This window comes from Pseudorca crassidens, chromosome 16 (assembly GCF_039906515.1).
Source record: "Pseudorca crassidens isolate mPseCra1 chromosome 16, mPseCra1.hap1, whole genome shotgun sequence".
In the NCBI taxonomy this organism is placed as follows: domain Eukaryota; kingdom Metazoa; phylum Chordata; class Mammalia; order Artiodactyla; family Delphinidae; genus Pseudorca; species Pseudorca crassidens.
The window spans coordinates 82,911,169-82,930,333 of record NC_090311.1 but is presented as its reverse complement, the minus strand read 5'-3'; the positions used below and the strand labels follow the sequence as shown (position 1 = coordinate 82,930,333).

Here is a 19,165-nt window from a genome sequence, read left to right as displayed (position 1 = left end):
GACCGCCCCGTACGCAGGGCTGGCCGTGGGCTGTGTGGAAACGTGCTCTAAGGGGCCGCCGCTCGGCAGTGACGAGGGCAGCTGTGGGGACTGAGGACAGCGGCATCCCGCTGAGTGACAGATGCTGGGCTCAGCAGGTTCCATGGGGCACGAGGTCACGTGCAGGACAGCCTCAGAGCGACACAGCTGTCCTGGTGGAGAGCAAACAGGGGTGGCCGGGGGTGAGGGTGGGGCGCAGCGCGGGGTAGGGCCAGTGGGACTGGTCACCGAACCGGGTGCCAAAAACGTGTTATGGGGAGATAGGAGAGAGGAGTGCTTGGACTTTTTAAATCACATGTTACCCTTCAAGGTGCAGTATATGAACAGCGCTAAAGGCAGCCACACAAGTTCAAGCCCAGGACCCACTGGGCTGTAGAGGCAGATAACACACGATAGATAACAGATAACATACAATAGATAATAGATAACACACGATAGATAATAGGTAGATTTTTGCAAACATGAAGACACCAAATGAAGAGTTTTCTGAAGAAAAAACAGCGAATTACCAGTGCAGGGGATGCCGTTTTTTCCTCAGGAATTCTTTCAGATGCGCAAGACAGAACCGTGCACAGGCCAGCCAGCCTGGCCCAGGGAGACGGGGGCGTTCAGCTGAAAAGATGACTTCAGACTCCGAGAGATGCTGCGAGCTAGGCAGAATGTGGTCACGCGGCCAACATGCTGGGGCAGGAGGACGGGTTTGCAGGGTGGGCGGGCGCTTGTCCCAGAGCCAGAGGAGCCCGTGGGGAGCAGCTCCTCAGTGCCGAGACGAGCCTGCAGAACAGAAGGCTGCCCAATATGGCTGGAGCCCAGAGAACGAGGGGACAGTAGGCACCGAGGGAGACTAGACCAGCTGGGTCTGCACCCTGTGCGTTGAGGGAAACTGGGTGTCTTTCGATGCAGGAGGAGGGGCAGCTCCTGTGGGTTTTACGCAGATACTCGACTTCTCTGTTGTGAACTTTAAGGGGGTCCTTCTGTCCCCTGGGCGGAGGGCCGCGAGGATGATGCCAGGAGGAAACGATGGTGCGAGTGACGTGTCCCCCCTCCACTGCAGGGCCGGGCAGAACCGGGTGGCCAGGGCCAGGTACCAGCTGCGGCCCCAGGCAGGCGTGTTTACCAATGGACGGGAGGGGGCCGGGGGGACTCAAGGGTGACCCCCAGGCTGCCGGTCACACACTTTGCTAACGGGATGCCCCTATGGACACAGGGAAACCTCAGAGCAGGGTGGGCGTGCACGGGGGGAGGATGGCCAGCTTATCTTTTATGTGGCATTTGAAAACTACCAAGTACAGATTATAAGTATACCTGTCTTGTACAGAAGGTGGATTCCTAGCGTAACGTATCAACTTTCTAGGGAACCTTAATAGAAGCCAAATGTCAAATGATGCTTCTGACCAAGTTACCTTCTCCTCAAAAGTGTATCCTTTCCCAAATGTTGTCTAAACATCATTTCTGCTCTGTTAGAAACAAAAATATGCTCTTATACGATGAATTCTACAAAATCAGACAAACGGTGATAATGTACATTTTCCTCCGGGGCAGCATGAGATGCTTCCCAGAAACCTCTCATCGGAGACATCAAATACTTGGAATCAAAGCACTGATACCTACCAGCAAAGCGTGGGATTTCAGAAAACAGTGTTAAAGCACACAAAACATTGCTTTATGCACTTTTTTTAAAGGAAAAAAGAGGCGCTCGTTTTTAGAAAGAAAACTTTTCCGTTGTATTTTACAGCCCGGGAGTCCCATACACTGGAGATGCGGGGAGGAAAGGGACCCAGGCTTCAGAACTAGGGGGCAGCGTGGGTCTGTTAGGCCTTCAGCACGGCCGCCCTCCCTCTCTCTCTGTCTCTCTAGGTTGACTCACCTAAAAGATAAAGAGGTGGAATGTGTTATTTCTGAGGTCCCTTTCCAGTTCTCTTTAATTTCCTCTAATATGTGGCATTCAATGTATAAGTATTTCGCCACTAAAAATTGGGACTTAACAGCAATAGCTAATATTTACGGAGTGTTTCATGTGTGCCAGGCTGTTGAGTGCCTTACAGATATTCACTTACGTACTCCTTATAAAACCTTAGGAGTTAAGTACTATTATTAATTTGCACTTTGGGGGCAAGGGAGACTGAGGCACAAAGAGGTTCGGCTCCTTTGTCTGAGTTCACGCAGGTGGAAAGTGAGCTTCATCTCCGGCCCCTTGGCTCTGGAGTCCGCGTTAGGTTTCATCTGGACCCCTAAGCACAGTTAGTGCCTGTGGCTGCCCGAACTCCGGGATGAGGTACAGGTTCTAAAAGGCATTCTAGCGTAGCAGGTAGGGGACCACCTCATTTGTGTAGGGTCACTGTGTAAGAGAAGCAGGGGAGGATGAATGAATGGAGAAGGGGCCTCGTGGGGTCCCGCCTTGTCTGCCCCCCAACCCTAGCTGTGCCCTGGGTGTGCCCTGGGCGCCTGCTGCTGTAGGGGGACCCAGGTGATGACACACCTGCAGGCTCTTCCATCACCTCACGTCCCTGGAGTCCAGTTGAGAGAGAACCGTTGGGCGGTTCCTGCCTCTGCTTTTTACACAGCTGCGTTTCCAGTTGGCCCCTTACAAGCCTCTTACATAGCCCGTTGGGAGAGTGTCGCGTGTGTGCTTGCGTGTGCGTGTGGATTAGAGTCTACCCAAAGGCCAGGGGGGCTCCCGGTCAGAATAGCCATGGGGCAGGCGCCTTAGAAGGGTATTTGGGTTCACGTTGAGTAGTTAATGGTGAGACTCATTCATGGCGAGGGAAACTACAAATAAATTAAATACAGGAGACAGCGGTTTAAACTTACTCTCTTACTAGACGTTTTTCTGTTAATACCACCAGGCAGTGTAACTGGCCAGTTCCACCCTCTCTGTCTCCTGCTTGCTTCCCGCTAGAGCTACCTTACCTGCACCTGGTGGGGGCAGGAAGGGAGCAAAGGCGGGAAGAACCCGGATAGACGAGAGCGGGCCCGGGTGCCCAGTACCTGCAGGCCCTGGAAGACCGCGTAGCGTATAGGAGGCGCCTAAGAAACATGTGAATAAATGACTTGAAACTAGTGCTGAGCGGCACGTGAAGCTCATTCTCTGAAGCTACTTACGTATCTTTTTTATTAAGTAGACAGAGGAAGGGTGGTTTTGCATTTAGGAGTTGAGAAATGACTTAATCACTTAATGACTTAGGTGATTTAAAACCACTTGTGATTGCAATTCATAAAACCTTATAATTTGGAGAAAACATCCTTCAATCTCCCTCTGTCTCCCTCCGCCCCACCCTTCTTTTCCCTCCACACACGTATCGACTGTGTACTGTTCTGTTATCTATTGTAATTTCACCCGTCAAGTCAGGGCCGTCAGTCCATGGCAACAGGCAACATGTACACCAGTATCTTTCATGGCCACGGAGGAGTCCATGTGTTTGACCACTTTACTGTTAACGGTCATATAGTTTCTATTTTTTCTGCCATTATACACTGTGCTAAATTGAGCGTATTTTCATTGATTATTTCCTTGAGGTAAATTTCTAGAAGGCGGAACTGCTGGATCAGAGGACGGGTGCTCTCAAATTGTCTGCCTCTTATGGGACTTTCTAAACAGCAGTCCATCTAGGTACATATGTCACTTTATACGAAGGATATATGCCCCAAACAAATTATTTTAGTCATTGTAACTCAGATGATTTGAAAGGCTCACCATTTATAAGAGACCTTTCTAGTAGAAGGAAGGTATTCTTGTAAAAGGTGAACGTTGCCTTCCTAATGTGTTTATCTTGGAAGAACAGAGCGCCTTCTGTACGGCTTCTGAAAGAGCATTGGCTCTATCTAAACCTAAGGTGTGAGTCTGCTTTGGACCGGAGTCCAGGGGTACGCAGCACAGACTCACTGTCGTCACGCTGCCTCACAGATGCTCTAAAGAGAGCTCCGGCAGGAGAAGACACTGATGCCGTGTGTGCGTGGCAGCCTTTAGTACATGTCACACACTCGAAGGCAGCTTGTCCCGGTGGCCTTGCTGATCGTGGGTCATGGTACTCTCCACAGCTGTGAGATGTAAGCACGGATGCCTCTGGCCTTCCAGAGGAGCCTGTTCCATCTTTCCCCTTCCGGCGCAGGGCAGTAAGAACCCCAGATGTGGGGCACACACTGCTGTCCCCCACTATTCCTGGTCCAAACAGGACAGTCCCTCAGCTCAGCTCTGCCAAAAGTAATTTTTAGAGTAACCGTGGTGTGCCCTTAGCTTCTCCCCGGAGCTGTCCAGTAGTAGCTCTATCGCAGCCGCCTGAGAAGGGCTGCAGAGCAGAGGCCAGGGGTTTCTTGGCCGTGCGCCCTGGCACCAGCCTTCTGCGGATGCGCAGTGAGAGTTACTGCAGAGTGATCCACTTCTGTCCTTCGCGCAGCCCCTGCTGTAACATACCTGCCTGTGCTGTAATTCTGACTTGGACTTGTGCTCTGTGACAATGTGTGTTCTGTGAAAGACGAGGATGCGGGTTCTGTTGTTCAGTGAGCGCCTGGGAACGCCAGCTACCCCGATACAGCCCGGGGGCTGGGGAGCAGCCTGCCCTCTGCTCCGCGCAAGCACCACCGCCGGGCCACCAGGCCCCCCGCCCCGCCAAAGCACCCTCCCCAGCAGCACTTCCTCGGTGCAGACAGGACGCCGCTGACAGAAGGATGGCAACGCGCAGCTCAAGGAGATGTGTTTTGTTTCTAGTAACACCCGCCGGGCAGCAGAGGTCTGGATGGACGAATACAAAAACTTCTATTACGCAGCAGTGCCTTCTGCCAGAAACGTCCCGTATGGAAAGTGAGTGTGACTCGTGCCCTGTCTTGCTGCTTTGCCTGGGATCCGTGCGTGTGCGTGCGTGTGCGTGCGTGTGCGTGTGTGTGTCAGCAGGGTGGCCAGCCCACACCCCAAGCAGCGTTCTGTGGCCAGAGTTGAGAAGAGCCACCAGGTGTTAAAGGGGGGCCCTCTACCCAAGGCCGGCGAGGGCCCTCTCGGGAGGTGCTTGGGAGACAGCGGGGTCCTGGGGACAGAGGTGTGGATGGTCCGGTCTCCACCGCCTGCCCCAGCTCTTGTCTCATCGGCAGACCTCCGGCTTTGACGTAGCGCCCGTCTGTTCTTTGCGTTTATAAAGAAATCTTGTCCCCTTCTGCAGTATTCAGAGCCGACTGGAGCTCAGGAAGAAACTTAGCTGCAAGCCTTTCAAATGGTACCTGGAAAATGTCTACCCAGAGCTAAGGTGAGGCCCCGGGGCCGGGCTCTGCCAGTGGGCGCGGGGCCTGGGGGTGGTGGAGTGCAGACCATGCTCGGGGCGAGAGGCTGGGAGCAGGGCCCCAGCGCTGTCCCCAGGCCGCCCCCCCCCACCCCGGTTCCTCACAGACCTGGAAACCCTCCCAGGTGTCAGTTCATGCAGCTCGTCCCCCTGGCGAGATGACGGGGCTCCGTGAGTGGCCAGAGGGGCAGCCCCCAGCCTCCCGAGGGGTGCCCTGTGCCTCCAGCCCTCAGGCCCTCCCGGCCCGGGCCTCACCCTCCCGGCTCCTCTTGCCCTGGAGACCCCAGGCTAAACCAGCTCCATCCCCTCCCCACCCATGGGCCAGCGGGTGACGGTGCCCGGCAGAGGCCCGGAGGATGGCCTGCCCGGGGTGCCCCCTCCTCCAGGCTGGTTTTGACCTCACGTGTCACGGGAGTGACCACGCTGGCCCCCTGCTCCCCTCCACGAGGACGGATGACACAGAAATACTCCTGAGCTGCCCTCTTCACCTGGCCTGTCCTTTTAAAGGACTGCCCGCTCGAGGCCTGAGGGAGCGCTCAGAGGACCTGCCGGTCTGCGGGCTTCAGGCTGCACCTGAATTTCCTCTTCTTAAAGGGCTTTTGCCGGACGGGTTTTGCCTCCGAGTGGCACATCCCTTTTTCCGAATATTCCAGCGCACCTTATAGCAGGTCGCGTGTCTCGAGCATGGGGTCTGTGTCTGCAGGAGTCACCACCATCCTCTTGTGTGCTGACGGGCCCTTGAGAGCCCTTGTCGCAGAGATTTGAGAGCCGGGTCCCGCAGCCTGTCCCCTGCTGTTCACTCCCGTCGCTCTTTGGCTCCCTGTGCTTTTAAAGGGAGGCCGTGCGCCCCATGCCCCGAGGGGAAGGACATCACCCGTGGGGCACCCCTGGGGCGCCCCTGGCCGTTGCCTCTCCCCTGGTCGGCCAGGGGCTTCACAGCAGTGGGCTCCAGCCCCTAACGGCGCCCACTTCACTTTTGCTGTCACGGTGGCCTGTGACTTGGTGACGAGACGCCCGATGCAGTGACATTAAAGCACGGTTTCGCCCTGAGGCCCCTGTGATTTGGGGCGACTTTGGGCCCTGCACCACCTGAGACCACATCTCAAGCGTTCACGCCACGGCGGTGGGTGGACCTGCTGCCCTGTCCGTGCCAGGCAAGGGGGGCGCCAGCCTGATGTTCGCGTGTGTCAGCGGCACCTGCTGCCGTCCACTGCCTGCTTCCTGCGGGCCCGGCCCTGCGCTGAGTGCCGGGGTGCGGTGCTCCACGGCTCTCGCGGCGGCCCTGTGGGGAAGGACCGTGCGAAGCGGGCATGGGGCGGAGAGGATGCGCCTGGCTGGCGCACGGCTGGTCCGCGGCCAGGGCGGGGCCCGGGCTCGAAGCCTGCCCCGTCCCCCCATTGTGCTGCCTTGCCCTGTTTATACTAGGCCACCCGACAGACCCACCTGTGGTCTCCCCTCTATTAGGTAAAGGCCAATCCTGAGTCTACTGGAAAGTTCCAGGCAGCAGGATCTGACCACATTAACTGCTTTCCTAAATGGCTGTCAACAACTAACCCTGATGAGACAAGGGGCTTTTTCTTTCCCGAAAACTGTCCCTGGTACGAGATAGAAAGAATGCTTAGACTTAAAACCTGCACTTAGGGTTAGGAGTCGAGAGGCTCAGAGCCGTGCTGTCTCGGGGCACGGCCAGGCCTGCGCTGGGGGCACGTGGCCTGGAGGCAGCCTTCTTGCCGCCCGGCCCCGTCGTGAGGCAAGGGCTCTGAGCACGGGGCGGGGTGGGGCGCAGGCACGGAGCCTGCGGCCCTCGAGCTCAGCGAGTGACTCTCTCCTTGGCTCCAGGGTTCCCGACCACCAGGATATAGCTTTTGGGGCCTTGCAGCAGGGGACCAACTGCCTGGACACTTTGGGACACTTTGCTGACGGCGTTGTCGGAGTTTATGAGTGTCACAACGCTGGGGGGAACCAGGTATGTGCACGGGGGCACCAGGGAAGGGGGCCCGAGGCCATATGTCCCACTGCCACCCTCCTCCTGCGATGGCTGCCCCCTCACAGCCGGCCTGGGGCCAGAGGGGACATCCTCCTGGAGCTGCCTTCCGCCTCGGGCGGGCTTGTCTGCGGCTGCAGGGCCAGGTGGCCCCCCCTCCCCATCGCCTTCCTGCCCCCTCTGTCCTGCCTGGCCGTGTGCTCCTCCCAGGGCCCCTGTCTGCGTCTGCACCTGCCTGTGTCCCTGCTCACAGACGCTTAACCACGGCCGCCAGGGCTGCCTATTAGATGATAGAAGCTTAGATCTGAAACGCCCACCCCCTCGGTCCTCGTGGAAAAGGAGGGAGGTAAGTGAGGGCTTGACAGGCCCAGCCGTGGCCTGTGTGTCCCAGAAGAACAGGGCTCTAGAAGGTGCTTTTCCCGTGAGACAGTAACAGGTATTTGGTAAAATGAGGGCCTCGTGCCCATAAATGGCCGGGCGATGCTGGGAACACTCATCTACTCGGGGGGGCCCGCCGTTTTAAACAAAGGCTCTTTAACTCAGTGTATCCCAGAGCCTCCTTTAAATAGAACCGTTTCAAAAGGGCGCCTGCCTTTGTGTGCAGTTGGCTGGCCCCATCCTCCCGAGGAGCATCCTAGCAGACGGCAGCCCCGGACTCTTGGCCTCCTGTCTCTTGGTGGTGCTGTCTTCGCAGCTGCCCAGCGTGGCCCAGGACTGGTAGATTAGACAGGGGGCAGCCCCCAGCCGGCTCTGCCGCTGTCCCAGGCAGATGACCTCCCTGGCTCTCGGCGGAAGAGCCGAAGAGCTTCTGGGAAACACGGGTCCCAGGTCCCCCGCCCGGATAGCCTAATTTCATGAGTCTGGGGTCAGAGAGCATCAGGGTATTTGAAAGCCCCCAGGGTGGGTGACCCCACGTGAGCGCTGGGCAGGAGGGCTTCCCAGCAGGAAGGATGCAGGGGCAGGTCACAGCGAGGCGGTGCGCCGCTTCCAGCCCCGCCGTCCCCCGAGGACCAGTCTGGGCCAGCGAGCCACTTCCGAGATCAGGCCGCCCAGTAGTCCTTTGTGTGCTGACGAGAACGTTCTAGATCTGCACCACCCAGCACAGCAGCCACCAGCCACCTGTGGGTGGCGAGTGTGACGGGATGTACAGTTCTCACTTTGTTTAACTGTAATTCGCTTAGCCACGCGCGGCTGGGGCCCCGGGGAAGCATCCTGTGGAGGTGGGAAGCATCCTGTGGAGTTAGGAAGCCAGGGCCGCAGCGGCTGCGCCAGGTGGTACCCTCGCGAACCTTCCAGAGCGAGTCCCGTCTGAACTGAGGGCAAGTGGGTCCTGGGGATGAGAAGCGAGGGGTAAACGGCATTTTCTTATGGTAAATCGGGCCCATGCTCTGGAAGAAAAAGGTGTGTCGTCTGGTTTCTGGCTGGGCCTCAGCAGACACACAGGAAACGGGGAACTTTAAGAGTGGCAGCTCAAAGGAGCGTTTCTTAAATATTCGTGCACTTTGTTTTGCAAATTCAGATCACTGAAATGCGCCAGAAGAAGAAAGTGCAGCTCTCTCTGCTGTTTGCAGAGCTGAGTTCGTTTTTCTGGAATTCAGTGTAAAGCCTGCTTTAAAATAGTGAAGAATGCCATAGCAAGAAGTTGTAGCAACATTCAGACGTGAGCTTTCACTGGGGATCAGCACCCCCCCCAATACCTTCCAACACCTGCTTCCAAGAACAACCGAAAACCCCTCTCCGTACAGAGTCATCCCACCCGTCACTCCTCTTACCCAAGTGGGGACGGGGTCTTTTTGTCACTGGATCACACAGATGGTATCCTCCTTCCTGGGACCTCTGTGGTACCTGGTGGTGCTTTGAAAGCACCCCATTCCGCCCCACCCCCCTGTGGAAGGAGAACATTGTGGAAGATTGGAACCAACCCTCAGGGCCCGGCATGTGGCCCTTCTGACGAGGCACTGCAGACTCAGAGCCAAGAGCCCCCAGGGACAGGTGGACACAGGTGTGCACAGGTATGCACAGGGCGTCCAAGTTTGGGCAACGGTGGAAAATAGACCGGGCAGGACCTTTCAGAGCCTTTGGTAGGCTACTAGTGAATCTGCAAGAGAGATGCGGGGTCCAAATGCAGTGTTTCCCTAATTTACTTGACCTAGAACCAACTTTTCATAGAATTCCTCACAGAGTACGCTTGGAGAAACCCTAATTAAAAGGTGAGAGGGCTTCCCTGGTGGTGCAGTGGTTGAGAGTCCGCCTGCCGATGCAGGGGACACGGGTTCGTGCCCCGGTCCTGGAGGATCCCACATGCCGCGGAGCGGCTGGGCCCGTGAAAAAAAAAAAAAAAAGGTGAGAAAGTTGAAGCTGAGGGGACTGCCCAGTCTGACTCCCTGTTAGGGGACAAGGAAGCCTGCCCACACGCCAAGGGGCTTGCCCTTCCTCTCCTGGACAGTGACCCGAGCCCACCCCTCCCAGCTGGACCTGTGTCTCACCGCTGGCTGGGGGAGGGGTGTGCGTGTGGCCTCCAGGTGTCATTGCTTTCTTCTTTTAAGATTTGATGAAAGTTCATAATAATGCAATTGACAAGGAAATTTAGTTATTTCTGAAGTATACATTTTAAAGTAATAACTAGAATTGACTTCTAACATTATACCAGAACAGAACATATAAGATTTTTAGAAATTTCATGTAATGTCTGAAACATTTATATTAACGTATTTCCATACAAATAACCGAAAGAAAGTTCTAGTATTAGTTGTTTTTTTGACATGTATGCACTGATGTGTATAAAATTGATGACTAATAAGAACCTGCAGTTAATGCTTTCTTGATAACAGAGCGTCTGCTCCAAGGTGACTCAGGTACTGAGCAGTGAGGCTTCTCGGAACGGAACGTTCTGTATTCCTTCCCTTAGCTCTGTCCCCTGAGGACAGAAAAAAGAAAAACAACGTCTCCCTAGCACTTAATCGTGCCTAAAGTTACATGACACAAGCACTAGTGTGATACCCGCTCTCCCACAGGGGAGGAAGCCTCCAGGGGGCAGGGCCTTCCCTGTGTGCTTGCTGCCAGGAGTCTGAGTCATTGCAGGCGCTCAGCGGACAGTCAGTGGGTGGATGAATGGACAGACGGATGGACAGATGACTTGCAGCAGCTTTCCTGGATTTCCAGCAGAAGCGGGGCATGGGGAGGGCACCCCCTGTGGGATTCTGAGTTGGAAGAGGCGTCGCTGCTTCCAGATCCTGAGGGCTCGCGTGGGTTTTATCCCTTTGCAGGGGTCAAGTCCTCGAGTGCCGGTCAGAAGCCTCACCCTCCTGTCTCCGCCATAGCCCTGCCAAGAGCAGGCTCCCTACCTCCTCTCCCGCCTTCCACCCTGTGACCCCACTCACCCATCGTGTCCCCTCCCCGGCCTCCTGCCCTTTCAGACGCTTTTGTTTAGTGTTCAGAGTACGTAGTTCCGCTCTCGGCTCTTAAGGGACGTGTGTCTATCTTTTAAGATCATAGGCAAGTTATTTCAGCACTCTCTGCCTCAGTTTTCTCATCTGTAAAATGGAGATAATAGTAGCTTCTCACAGGGCTGCTGTTGAAGGGCTTAGAACAGTGCCAGGCGCATCACAGGCACCCAGGGTGCAATACTGGATCCGTTCCTGGGGACCTCACGGAGCGTCCCGAGCATCGGTAGGCCAGCTTAGTGCTCAGTGATGAGGCACGTGGTCTGTAACTTCACACGTGACAAGCCACAGTCACAAATGCTGTTTCCAAAGCACACCCGTGTTGGGGCAGCCAGTCCAAGGAAATGCTGACCCTGAACTGTCCCCCTTGGGGGTAGCCAAGCTGGACCTGCAGCGTTCACAGCCCGCGGTGTATGACGGGACATGGGGTGTGGAGCTCTCACCTGCGTCTGGGCTTAAGTTCTTCCTACTGTTGGCCGAGTGCTCAGTCAGTTATGAGGCTCCCCGACACCCCCGGCTGGAGACTTGCTCTTAGGCACAAAGTCCTTTGTTGGCCCTGAGCTGTCAGGGCTTCTGAAGCCTGCTCCCCGCGTGCCGTCCCCTCCGGGGCCCTTCCTTGTGGCATCCTTCACCCCGCGGCCCCGCGGGCCGAGCCCTGACCTTGGCTTTGTGTTGCAGGAGTGGGCCCTGACCAAGGAGAAGTCGGTGAAGCACATGGACTTGTGCCTGACCGTGGTGGACCGGGCGCCCGGCTCCCTCATAAAGCTGCAGGGCTGCCGGGAGAACGACAGCCGGCAGGTAGGTGCCGGCCGGGGGCCAGCCCAGCAGGCCCAGCTCCCCCGCCCCCCAGGGCCTGGGTCCCAGCGGGGACGCTGGGTGTTCACAGGCGGCACCTTTTGACTGGCGCTGTTCTGCGTCCCCGCGTGGAGCCCCTGAGGGGCGCAGGGCGCGGGCTGGTCCTTCTGCCGGGAGGTCACCGTCCTGGTTATTATTCCTCCCCGCCTGCATCCACCTGTTTATGTTTGGTCTGTCCTCTAACAGCCTGCAGAGGCAGGGCTGTGCTTTGAGGCTGCGTGTTCAGCTCCTTCACGGGTCTGTAAGGGCCTCCTAGGCTGGGCACTGGGGCAGGGGGTGGTCCCAACACCAGAGGCGGCTCCCCTCACCCTGGCGGCCAGCTGAGCCGGGCGGGGCCCTTCCTCAGACGCGGCCCTCGTGCCCAGCTGTGGGTACTGCGCCCAGAAAGGCTCTGTCTGGTGATGCCCGAGAGCACCCAAGGGACGGGGATGCTGGTGGCCAGCGTGCGTGGGTCAGCACGCCACCGACCCTTGCGTGGAGGCACAGACCCCTGGTCCAGGAGGGGGTGGGGTGACCAGCGGTGTCCCTGGCCCCTGGCTTCTCTGTAGCTGGTGCAGCCCAGCCAGTGCACCCCACCAGGAGCAGTGCTGGCCCGAGCCAGCCAGAGTTCAGCTTGGCTTTAAAAATGAAAATGTTTGACTTTACTCACGAGAAGTTAATGAAACACTGACCTACAAACCAGCCTAGAAAAGGTGTTGAGGTTCATGATAATGTCTCCAGAGGAGGTGTTTCACCCCGGTTCACTTCCATTGCTGACGAGCCCCCCAAGCCCGAAAGGAAGGCCTATATTTTATAAAAATATATATAAAGCGGCCTTTATTTCTGAAGCCAGAGGCCTGCTGTGGCTTATTTCCGAGTATGTTCTCATTCTCTTCCCCACACCACTGGCCATATTAAAGAGAAATTCCGCGCGTTTTTGTTTATTCATTAAGTATTTTTCCTTTTTAAGTTTACAAATTGTAAACGATTAAGGTGCAACTGGATGAAACGTTACACGCACACTCGTGTTACTTTTTTCCAAACGGTTCAGAACCTGTGTTTACCTCTTTGGCCGGTTTTCTCTGACCTGCGCCCTGGGGGTACCTTGGGGGCAGAGCCTTTCTTGGGCCTAGGGGGAGTGGCTAGTGCAACCTCCAAAGGACTTTCCCACGTGCCCACACGGGGAGCCGGGCTTGTCCTCTTCCGTCCCTCCTCACGAGACTCACGGGTCTGGGGAAACTGAGGCCTGGGGCTGGCTGGAGCCAGGAACCCACGTGGGCTTCCCACCCACCACTCCTTTCACAGAAGGGAAGCTGAGGCCCAGGGTCCCCCAGGAGCACCGAGGCCCACACCAAGCTCCCTTGCTTGGAGCCCAGTTGTCAGGAAACACTTGAAAAGGGCCGTCTCTCCTCTGTCCCTGCCCCCACCGCCTGCTTCCAGGTGCCCCCCGCCCTGCTCTGCAGAACCCCAGCAGGTCCCTCAATGCCCATCTGTGTTGACAGCTGTGGCTCCCGAGTGAGAAGGAGAGGGGCTGGTAAACACGGAGGCCACTGTCCCCAGCCCCAGCCTCCTGGGACCTGCGTCGGGTGAGCGAGGTGCTGGGCCAGGTGCCCTGCCCCGGCTGTAAAGGCAGGGGCGTCTAGGGTAAAGGAGGGACAAAGTGATGACTTTATCTGGGCTCCAAACCTTTGTTAAGAACAGACAGATGCTCCATCTCTGGAGGGGTCTCCTTCAGTGAGAGCTTGCTGTACGCCAAGGGCTGACGTGTTCCTGCCACCTTCTGGCTCTCACCCTGAAGGGCTCACGTCATAAGAGGGAGAAAGGCCTGCAAACAGTGAGCTCTTCTGGGTGTGTGGTGAACATAGTGGGGATCTCTTAACCTGTCAAGCCCGAGCCCTTCCTTGCCTGGTAGAGAACGTGTGGCCCTTTCAGTAGAGCCTCTGCATCTGGGAATCTGCCCACCCCACCACAGCCGTCTGGGCCCAGGGCTCCGGGCTGCCGAGGCCGCCTCCCACGGACGGAGCTGGGGTTTGGGCGTTGTTGAGGCCTTCCACCTGGCGGACGCTGTGACACAGGCAGCGCTCCCCAGGGAACGGAGTCAAAGTCCACCCATTCCAGATTCTTTGTCAGGCAAGCCCTGGCCACTCAGTGACACGTGGACGTTGGCAGCGTATGACAGCGCAGGAGGAATGGCAGCAAAGAGGGAACAGGAATGAAGGAGGTGGTGATGGGCAGGTGACGGGCGGCCCCTCTCCCTGTGCCCATCGGATTGCACTGCGTTTCACTGTTGGCAGAAACTCCAGGCCGGCAGGCTGACTTCACAAGCGGCCCAGGGTCCCCACGGGGGCGTCCTTGCAGGGCCCCTCCCTGCCTTGCTTTGCCTCCTTTGCACCCCATTCACTTACCCTTTGAGAGGAGGCTTCTCAGCTGGTTCTGTCTCAAAGCTGCACTCCTCTTGCCAGTTGGAACATTGGCTTTCCAGGCACATCTGTGTGTTTGTGTTAGGTGTGCATTTGCAGAGTCAAGGGGGAAAGGAAAGCAAGAGTAAGAAAATGTAATTCCACGACGTCCAAAGGATTTGCAAAAATACCAACGGGAGGGACCTTCTGTGCATACAGTGTAAAAAATTAACTAGAATCACAGACTGCATTAATGAAGGGAGAGCTTATGTAAGAAAAAAGCATGTTCCTTTTTTTTTTTTGTAAAGAACAGGCATTCGAGATTTTTACATGGGGATAAACAACATGAGAGGCCCTCAGGTTTCCCACGGCTGGGCTGTGGGCCTGTTCGCTGCTTTGCCTGGCCGGTTTGGGTTTAGTGGGGCACAGGTGCGTACCCACAGGCGTACAAAGGCGCTACGCCCTGGACTGTACGGGTGGCACACGCAGAACTCGGCAGGTAGCGCTCGGGGACTTAGGATAGCTGAGACAGGCTTCCACAGCCGCCAAGGTGGAGAGAGTGCAGAGACAGACAGTGGAGAGGTGGTCTCCGCAGCAGGGCATTCTGTCCACACAAGCATCCCTTTCCCTCCCATTGGCCTCACCCCATGCCTCTGGCGCAGCACGAGGCCCTACGTGTACGCGGGCACGCTGAGGGGCCCGGGCCCGGCACCGGCCTCAGCAGGGCTGCTTTCAACAGCCAGGGGCAGGCAGCCTGGGCCCTCCTGGAGCTGACCTGGTTCCTGTGGCTGCTTCCTCGAGGGGAAATATCCGCAGATGAGGCCGTCTTGTGAAAGAATGACAAGTCTCTGCAGGAAATTCCCCCATGTGTCGAGTCCTTAAGACCGAGGAGGGGCGGGGGCCCAAGCATGGGGGGCTTGGTCGAGGGGATGCCCGAAGAGGGTGAAGGATGGGTCAGGGCAGCGGTCTCCAGCAGGGCCCGGAGACGAGGCTTGGGGCTGCAAACCAAGCGGAGAGTGCTGGTTTCTTCCTGGGCCCTCAGCGGACCCTGTTTTGTCCCCGTGAAACAGGAGGGAAGGGGGCAGGGCACAACCTTTGAAAGAATGACATAGCCCGAGGACACAATACAAACTGATTCGAACCAAATGGGTCCAAGATGGCGGACGAGTCGACTTCCACTAGACCTTGAGCCTCAGTATACGCTCACAGTAACACATCAGCAAGCTAAATGACACACCCACAGGCGCCATGACAGTTCCAAGAGCGACCACAAGGGTCAAAAAGAGGGCGGTGGCCCAGTTCCTGGAAATCCCCGCCCCTTCCCCCAAACAGCTGGAATACTCCTACCACTCATTAGCCTGTGAAATGACCCACCCCTATAAAAACGGACAACCCCAGACCCTGGTGCCACTCTCGCCTTCTGAGATGGCCCACGCCGTCTGTGGAGTGTGTGTCTCTAAATAAATCCACTTCTTCCCCATCTGTCACTTTGTCTCTCGCTGAATTCTTTCTGCGATGAGACACCAAGACCCTGAGAAGGGAAGTGTGATCTCAGCTGGAAGCCTGTGGGTTTTGGCCGGGTTGGAGTTACAGCCGCGTGGGTTCAGGTCCCAGTCTGAGGTGCGTGGTTTCACCCGGGCTGCTGCGGATGCCCGTCCGTCCTGGTCAGAGACCTTGTGGTGAGTGCAGCCCGCAGACCCCGAGAGCAGCCCCGCTGTGCCCCCTCCTGGCGGCGCCCCTGCTGTAAGGTGTTCTCCTGTCTTTTGCAGAAATGGGAGCAGATCGAGGGCAATTCCAAGCTGCGGCACGTGGGCAGCAACCTGTGCCTGGACAGCCGCGGGGCGCAGAACGGCGGCCTGAGCGTGGAGGTGTGCGGCCCCGCGCTGTCCCAGCAGTGGAAGTTCTCGCTCAACCTGCAGCAGTAGAGCGAGCCGCCCGCGTCCTCCCGCGCCGTCGGGCCCGACGACGAGCCTGACCGAGCCCGACGTTATTGATTCTGTTTCTTAAACTTTTGGAGAAACTATATACCTCAGTATTCCATCACGGTCTGAAGGTCGGAGGACCTCGGCGCGGGGCGGGCGGCACCGGGGCGGCGAGGAGGGAGGAGCTGGCCCACCCCGACCCCGGGCCCCGCCGCCTCTCCCCGCCCCGCGCCACGCGGATGGATGCGGGAGCCCCACGCCTGCGGGCGGCAGGACCGGGAGGGAAGGGGCGGCGGCCGCAGCACAGCGAGAGGAGCTCTCCAGCCTCCACTCGGATCCGCGGATAGCACGTCCGGTTTCCATCCGGGTCACGGTCACGGTCACGGTCACGGCGTTTGCCCTGCCCCGCCCTCCCAGCTGTCTTCCCGGTGCAGACCCCCTTCCACGTGGCGTACCTGCTCTCTTTGGATATGAACTTTGCTGTGGTGGGACACTGCACACAGACATGTATGAAGAAAGAATGTACGGTCAGTTCCTATGGTTTCTGTAGGTCACCCTCATCCTGTAAGTTGTCCACAAAGCAGATCACAGCGTCAGGAGGAGGGGCTGAGCCCTTCGGCGCCCGAGGGAGAAAGCGCCTCCTTTGCCCCCGGAGCCTTATAGGTGGGTAGGTCCTGCTGTGGCCGCCACCCCGGGAGGCTTGCCCTGCCCCGAGGCCCGGACCCCGGCGGCATCTCGGTTTGGCTTCAGCTGGGAGTCGTGTCCTGCTCTGTGTCGGAATCCACTTTTCGTGCCCTTGGTGTCCGTAAACCCTGAATGGGTTATGTAATTTGACAGAGTATTGCTTTGGGTCTTTGTAAATTAGGTTTCTTTTCTCTAAGGATAAAATGAGTAAACAAGCATCTGCCGGCTCCCAGTGACGGTGGGAAGCTGTCCCAGGCAGCACTGGGCTCATGCTGAGGGCCCTGGTGTACTGGCACCGCTGTGAAGGTCACCTGGGCCCAGCCCCGCCTGCCTCAGGGGCTCTGGGTCAAGAGTTAGGAAAAGTGAAAACCAAACAGCACCCGCTCAATGACGCTGACGATTCGGGGCACAAAACGGGAGCTTTGTGGCTTAGGAGGCGCAGGTCGGCATAAACCACAAGACGGTCATGAACTAAAAGTAAAGCAGGAAGAGCGGCCTGGGCGCGGCCCTGACACCCAGGCGTGTCCCCGCAGAGCCCTCCTTGCCTCCGAGGTGCCCACACGCAGGGGTAGCCCAGCCGCAGGCCCCACGGGGCGCCCCGGTCACTCTCGTGGTCACTGCCCTCCTGCCTTCCTGCGCCCCCCTCACCCAGCACTTCGTCACACAGATGCCCCGTGTCCAGGAGGCGTCACACGGGCACACCTTCAGGCCCCTCTGGGAGGGCCTGGGAGGTCACAGAGAAGTGACCCCAGAAGGTTCTGCCAGGTTGGCACTCGGCCAAGTGCAGCTCTCTCCTGCCTGTTTCTTCTAGGAAAGGGGACGTTGGTCTTTCTTCCTCCACTGCAGAAGCCCCCCATGTGTTTGCTTTGTGACGGTGGGTTCGGGCCTGGAGGCGTGGCTGGGTGACTTTGTTCTGCTTCTTTTGGCCCCCTGCCGACCAACCAGGTGTATCTTCGGTGGACCGGGAGGCCGTAGCTGGATTAACTCGGCACAACTGTATCTTCAGAGGCTGATCGTGACCACCAGTAGGCTCTTAGGGGGAGTCCTGGGTACCTGTGCAAGGCTGCTGAGCACAGGTGGGGCAGGAAGCAGCCACCCAGATCCTGGGTTCCGTTGTCAGGCGACTTCTACTGTTAGGAAAAAAATCCCATGGACGGAAAACAAATTTGGCTTTAAAGTAACACAAATTTTAATCAGGTTCTTGACAAATTCTTTGCCCACCCAGAAGTCTTACCAACCTTTGTACCCTTGAGATGCGTCCCCCCGGGGCCCTTGGGGGGCAGCTCCGCCATCCCTGGGGTGGTAGGGCTGGCGGCCTTGGCAGGCGTGGGCATTGTGGGCTGAGGTGGGCTGGGAGGGCTCCCTGGGTGAGCTATGTTTACATGACACAGTGTGCCAAAGTGACTTACTGTGGCTGCATTACTTTCTAGTCATCGGGACTGTCCCCCTCTCCCACTCTTGTTTTTACGAGTAAAGATCCTTTCCTCAAAGCCCTTGGAGCAAAGCGTGGCGAAGTTAGTTGTCTTCTCTGTGCTGGTCTTTCTTATGTCTTCATAAAAGCTAAAATGATGGTATCTGTGATATGTTTTGCAAATTCAAAATATAGTTTGGTAATTTTTTTTCCAGTTGATTTTTAAAAAGAACTGCTGTACAGAGCTTGTACTTCGTCCATTTTATAGATGGAAACCATCCTTGAAAACTGTTTAACTTAAATAAAGAGGAGACACTTTATAGATACGCTCTGCTGGCGGCTACAGTCACTCTTGGTCTTTATAGGACGGACTTGCCTGGTGTTTGGGGGCTGTGATGATGGTCTCTTGGGAGAGGGGTGCTGCTCGATTACCATGTCTTATCACACTTTTAAAATGCGTTCACCTTTTACTGCTGCACCTTCTGCTGTTTATTCTTTTTTTTTTTTTTTTTTGCGGTACACGGGCCTCTCACTGCTGTGGCCTCTCCCGTTGCGGAGCACAGGCTCCGGACGCGCAGGCCCAGTGGCCGTGGCTCACGGGCCCAGCCGCTCTGCGGCATGTGGGATCTTCCCGGACCGGGGCACGAACCCGCGTCCCCTGCATCGGCAGGCGGACTCTCAACCACTGCGCCACCGGGGAAGCCCCGGATGTTTATTCTTATTTGGAATAATAGCCGTTATCATCTGTGGAGTGTTTATGATGTGCCAGGCCCCACTCCAGGCACTTAAATACGTCCTCATTGCCTTCTCCCAGGAACCTGGGAGGTAGCATTACGGGCTGCGTTTTACAGTTGGCTGGGGAAACTGGTGCTTAAAGCTGCTGGCCTGCTCAGCGTCACAGGCTAACCTGCCCAAGGTCACGCCACTCCTAAGTACTCCCCTGGCCAGCCCCAGGCGCTGAGAGCCAAAGCCTGCGCTCCAAACCAGGGCAGGGGAGAGGCTGAAGGGCCAATATCATCACAGCTTTTAGAGTGTTTTAAATGCTTATTCTATTTACCAATTACCCGGGCTCTCCAGTTCCATTCCAGGCGAACTTGAGTCCTTGCCCCTCTTCCTGGGCCTTTAAAACTACCTTCCTTTGGACGACCCCACAGGTGTGTCAAGGAAACACAACACTGACCA

The 19,165-nt window shown here is 56.9% G+C and overlaps 1 protein-coding gene across 2 annotated transcripts in view; it reads left to right on the top strand.

The window, feature by feature from the left end:
• Window positions 1-18,309, top strand: part of GALNT2 (polypeptide N-acetylgalactosaminyltransferase 2) — a 180,064-nt gene extending 161,755 nt beyond the window's left edge. For both annotated transcript variants that reach the window (XM_067711127.1, XM_067711128.1), the window contains exons 12-16: window positions 4,745-4,837; window positions 5,190-5,273; window positions 7,146-7,272; window positions 11,412-11,531; window positions 15,736-18,309. In XM_067711127.1, coding sequence (XP_067567228.1) covers window positions 4,745-4,837; window positions 5,190-5,273; window positions 7,146-7,272; window positions 11,412-11,531; window positions 15,736-15,891 — 580 coding nt within the window. In that variant the 3' untranslated portion in view covers window positions 15,892-18,309. The remainder of the gene's footprint in view (window positions 1-4,744; window positions 4,838-5,189; window positions 5,274-7,145; window positions 7,273-11,411; window positions 11,532-15,735) is intronic.
• The last annotated feature ends 856 nt before the right edge of the window (window positions 18,310-19,165 follow it).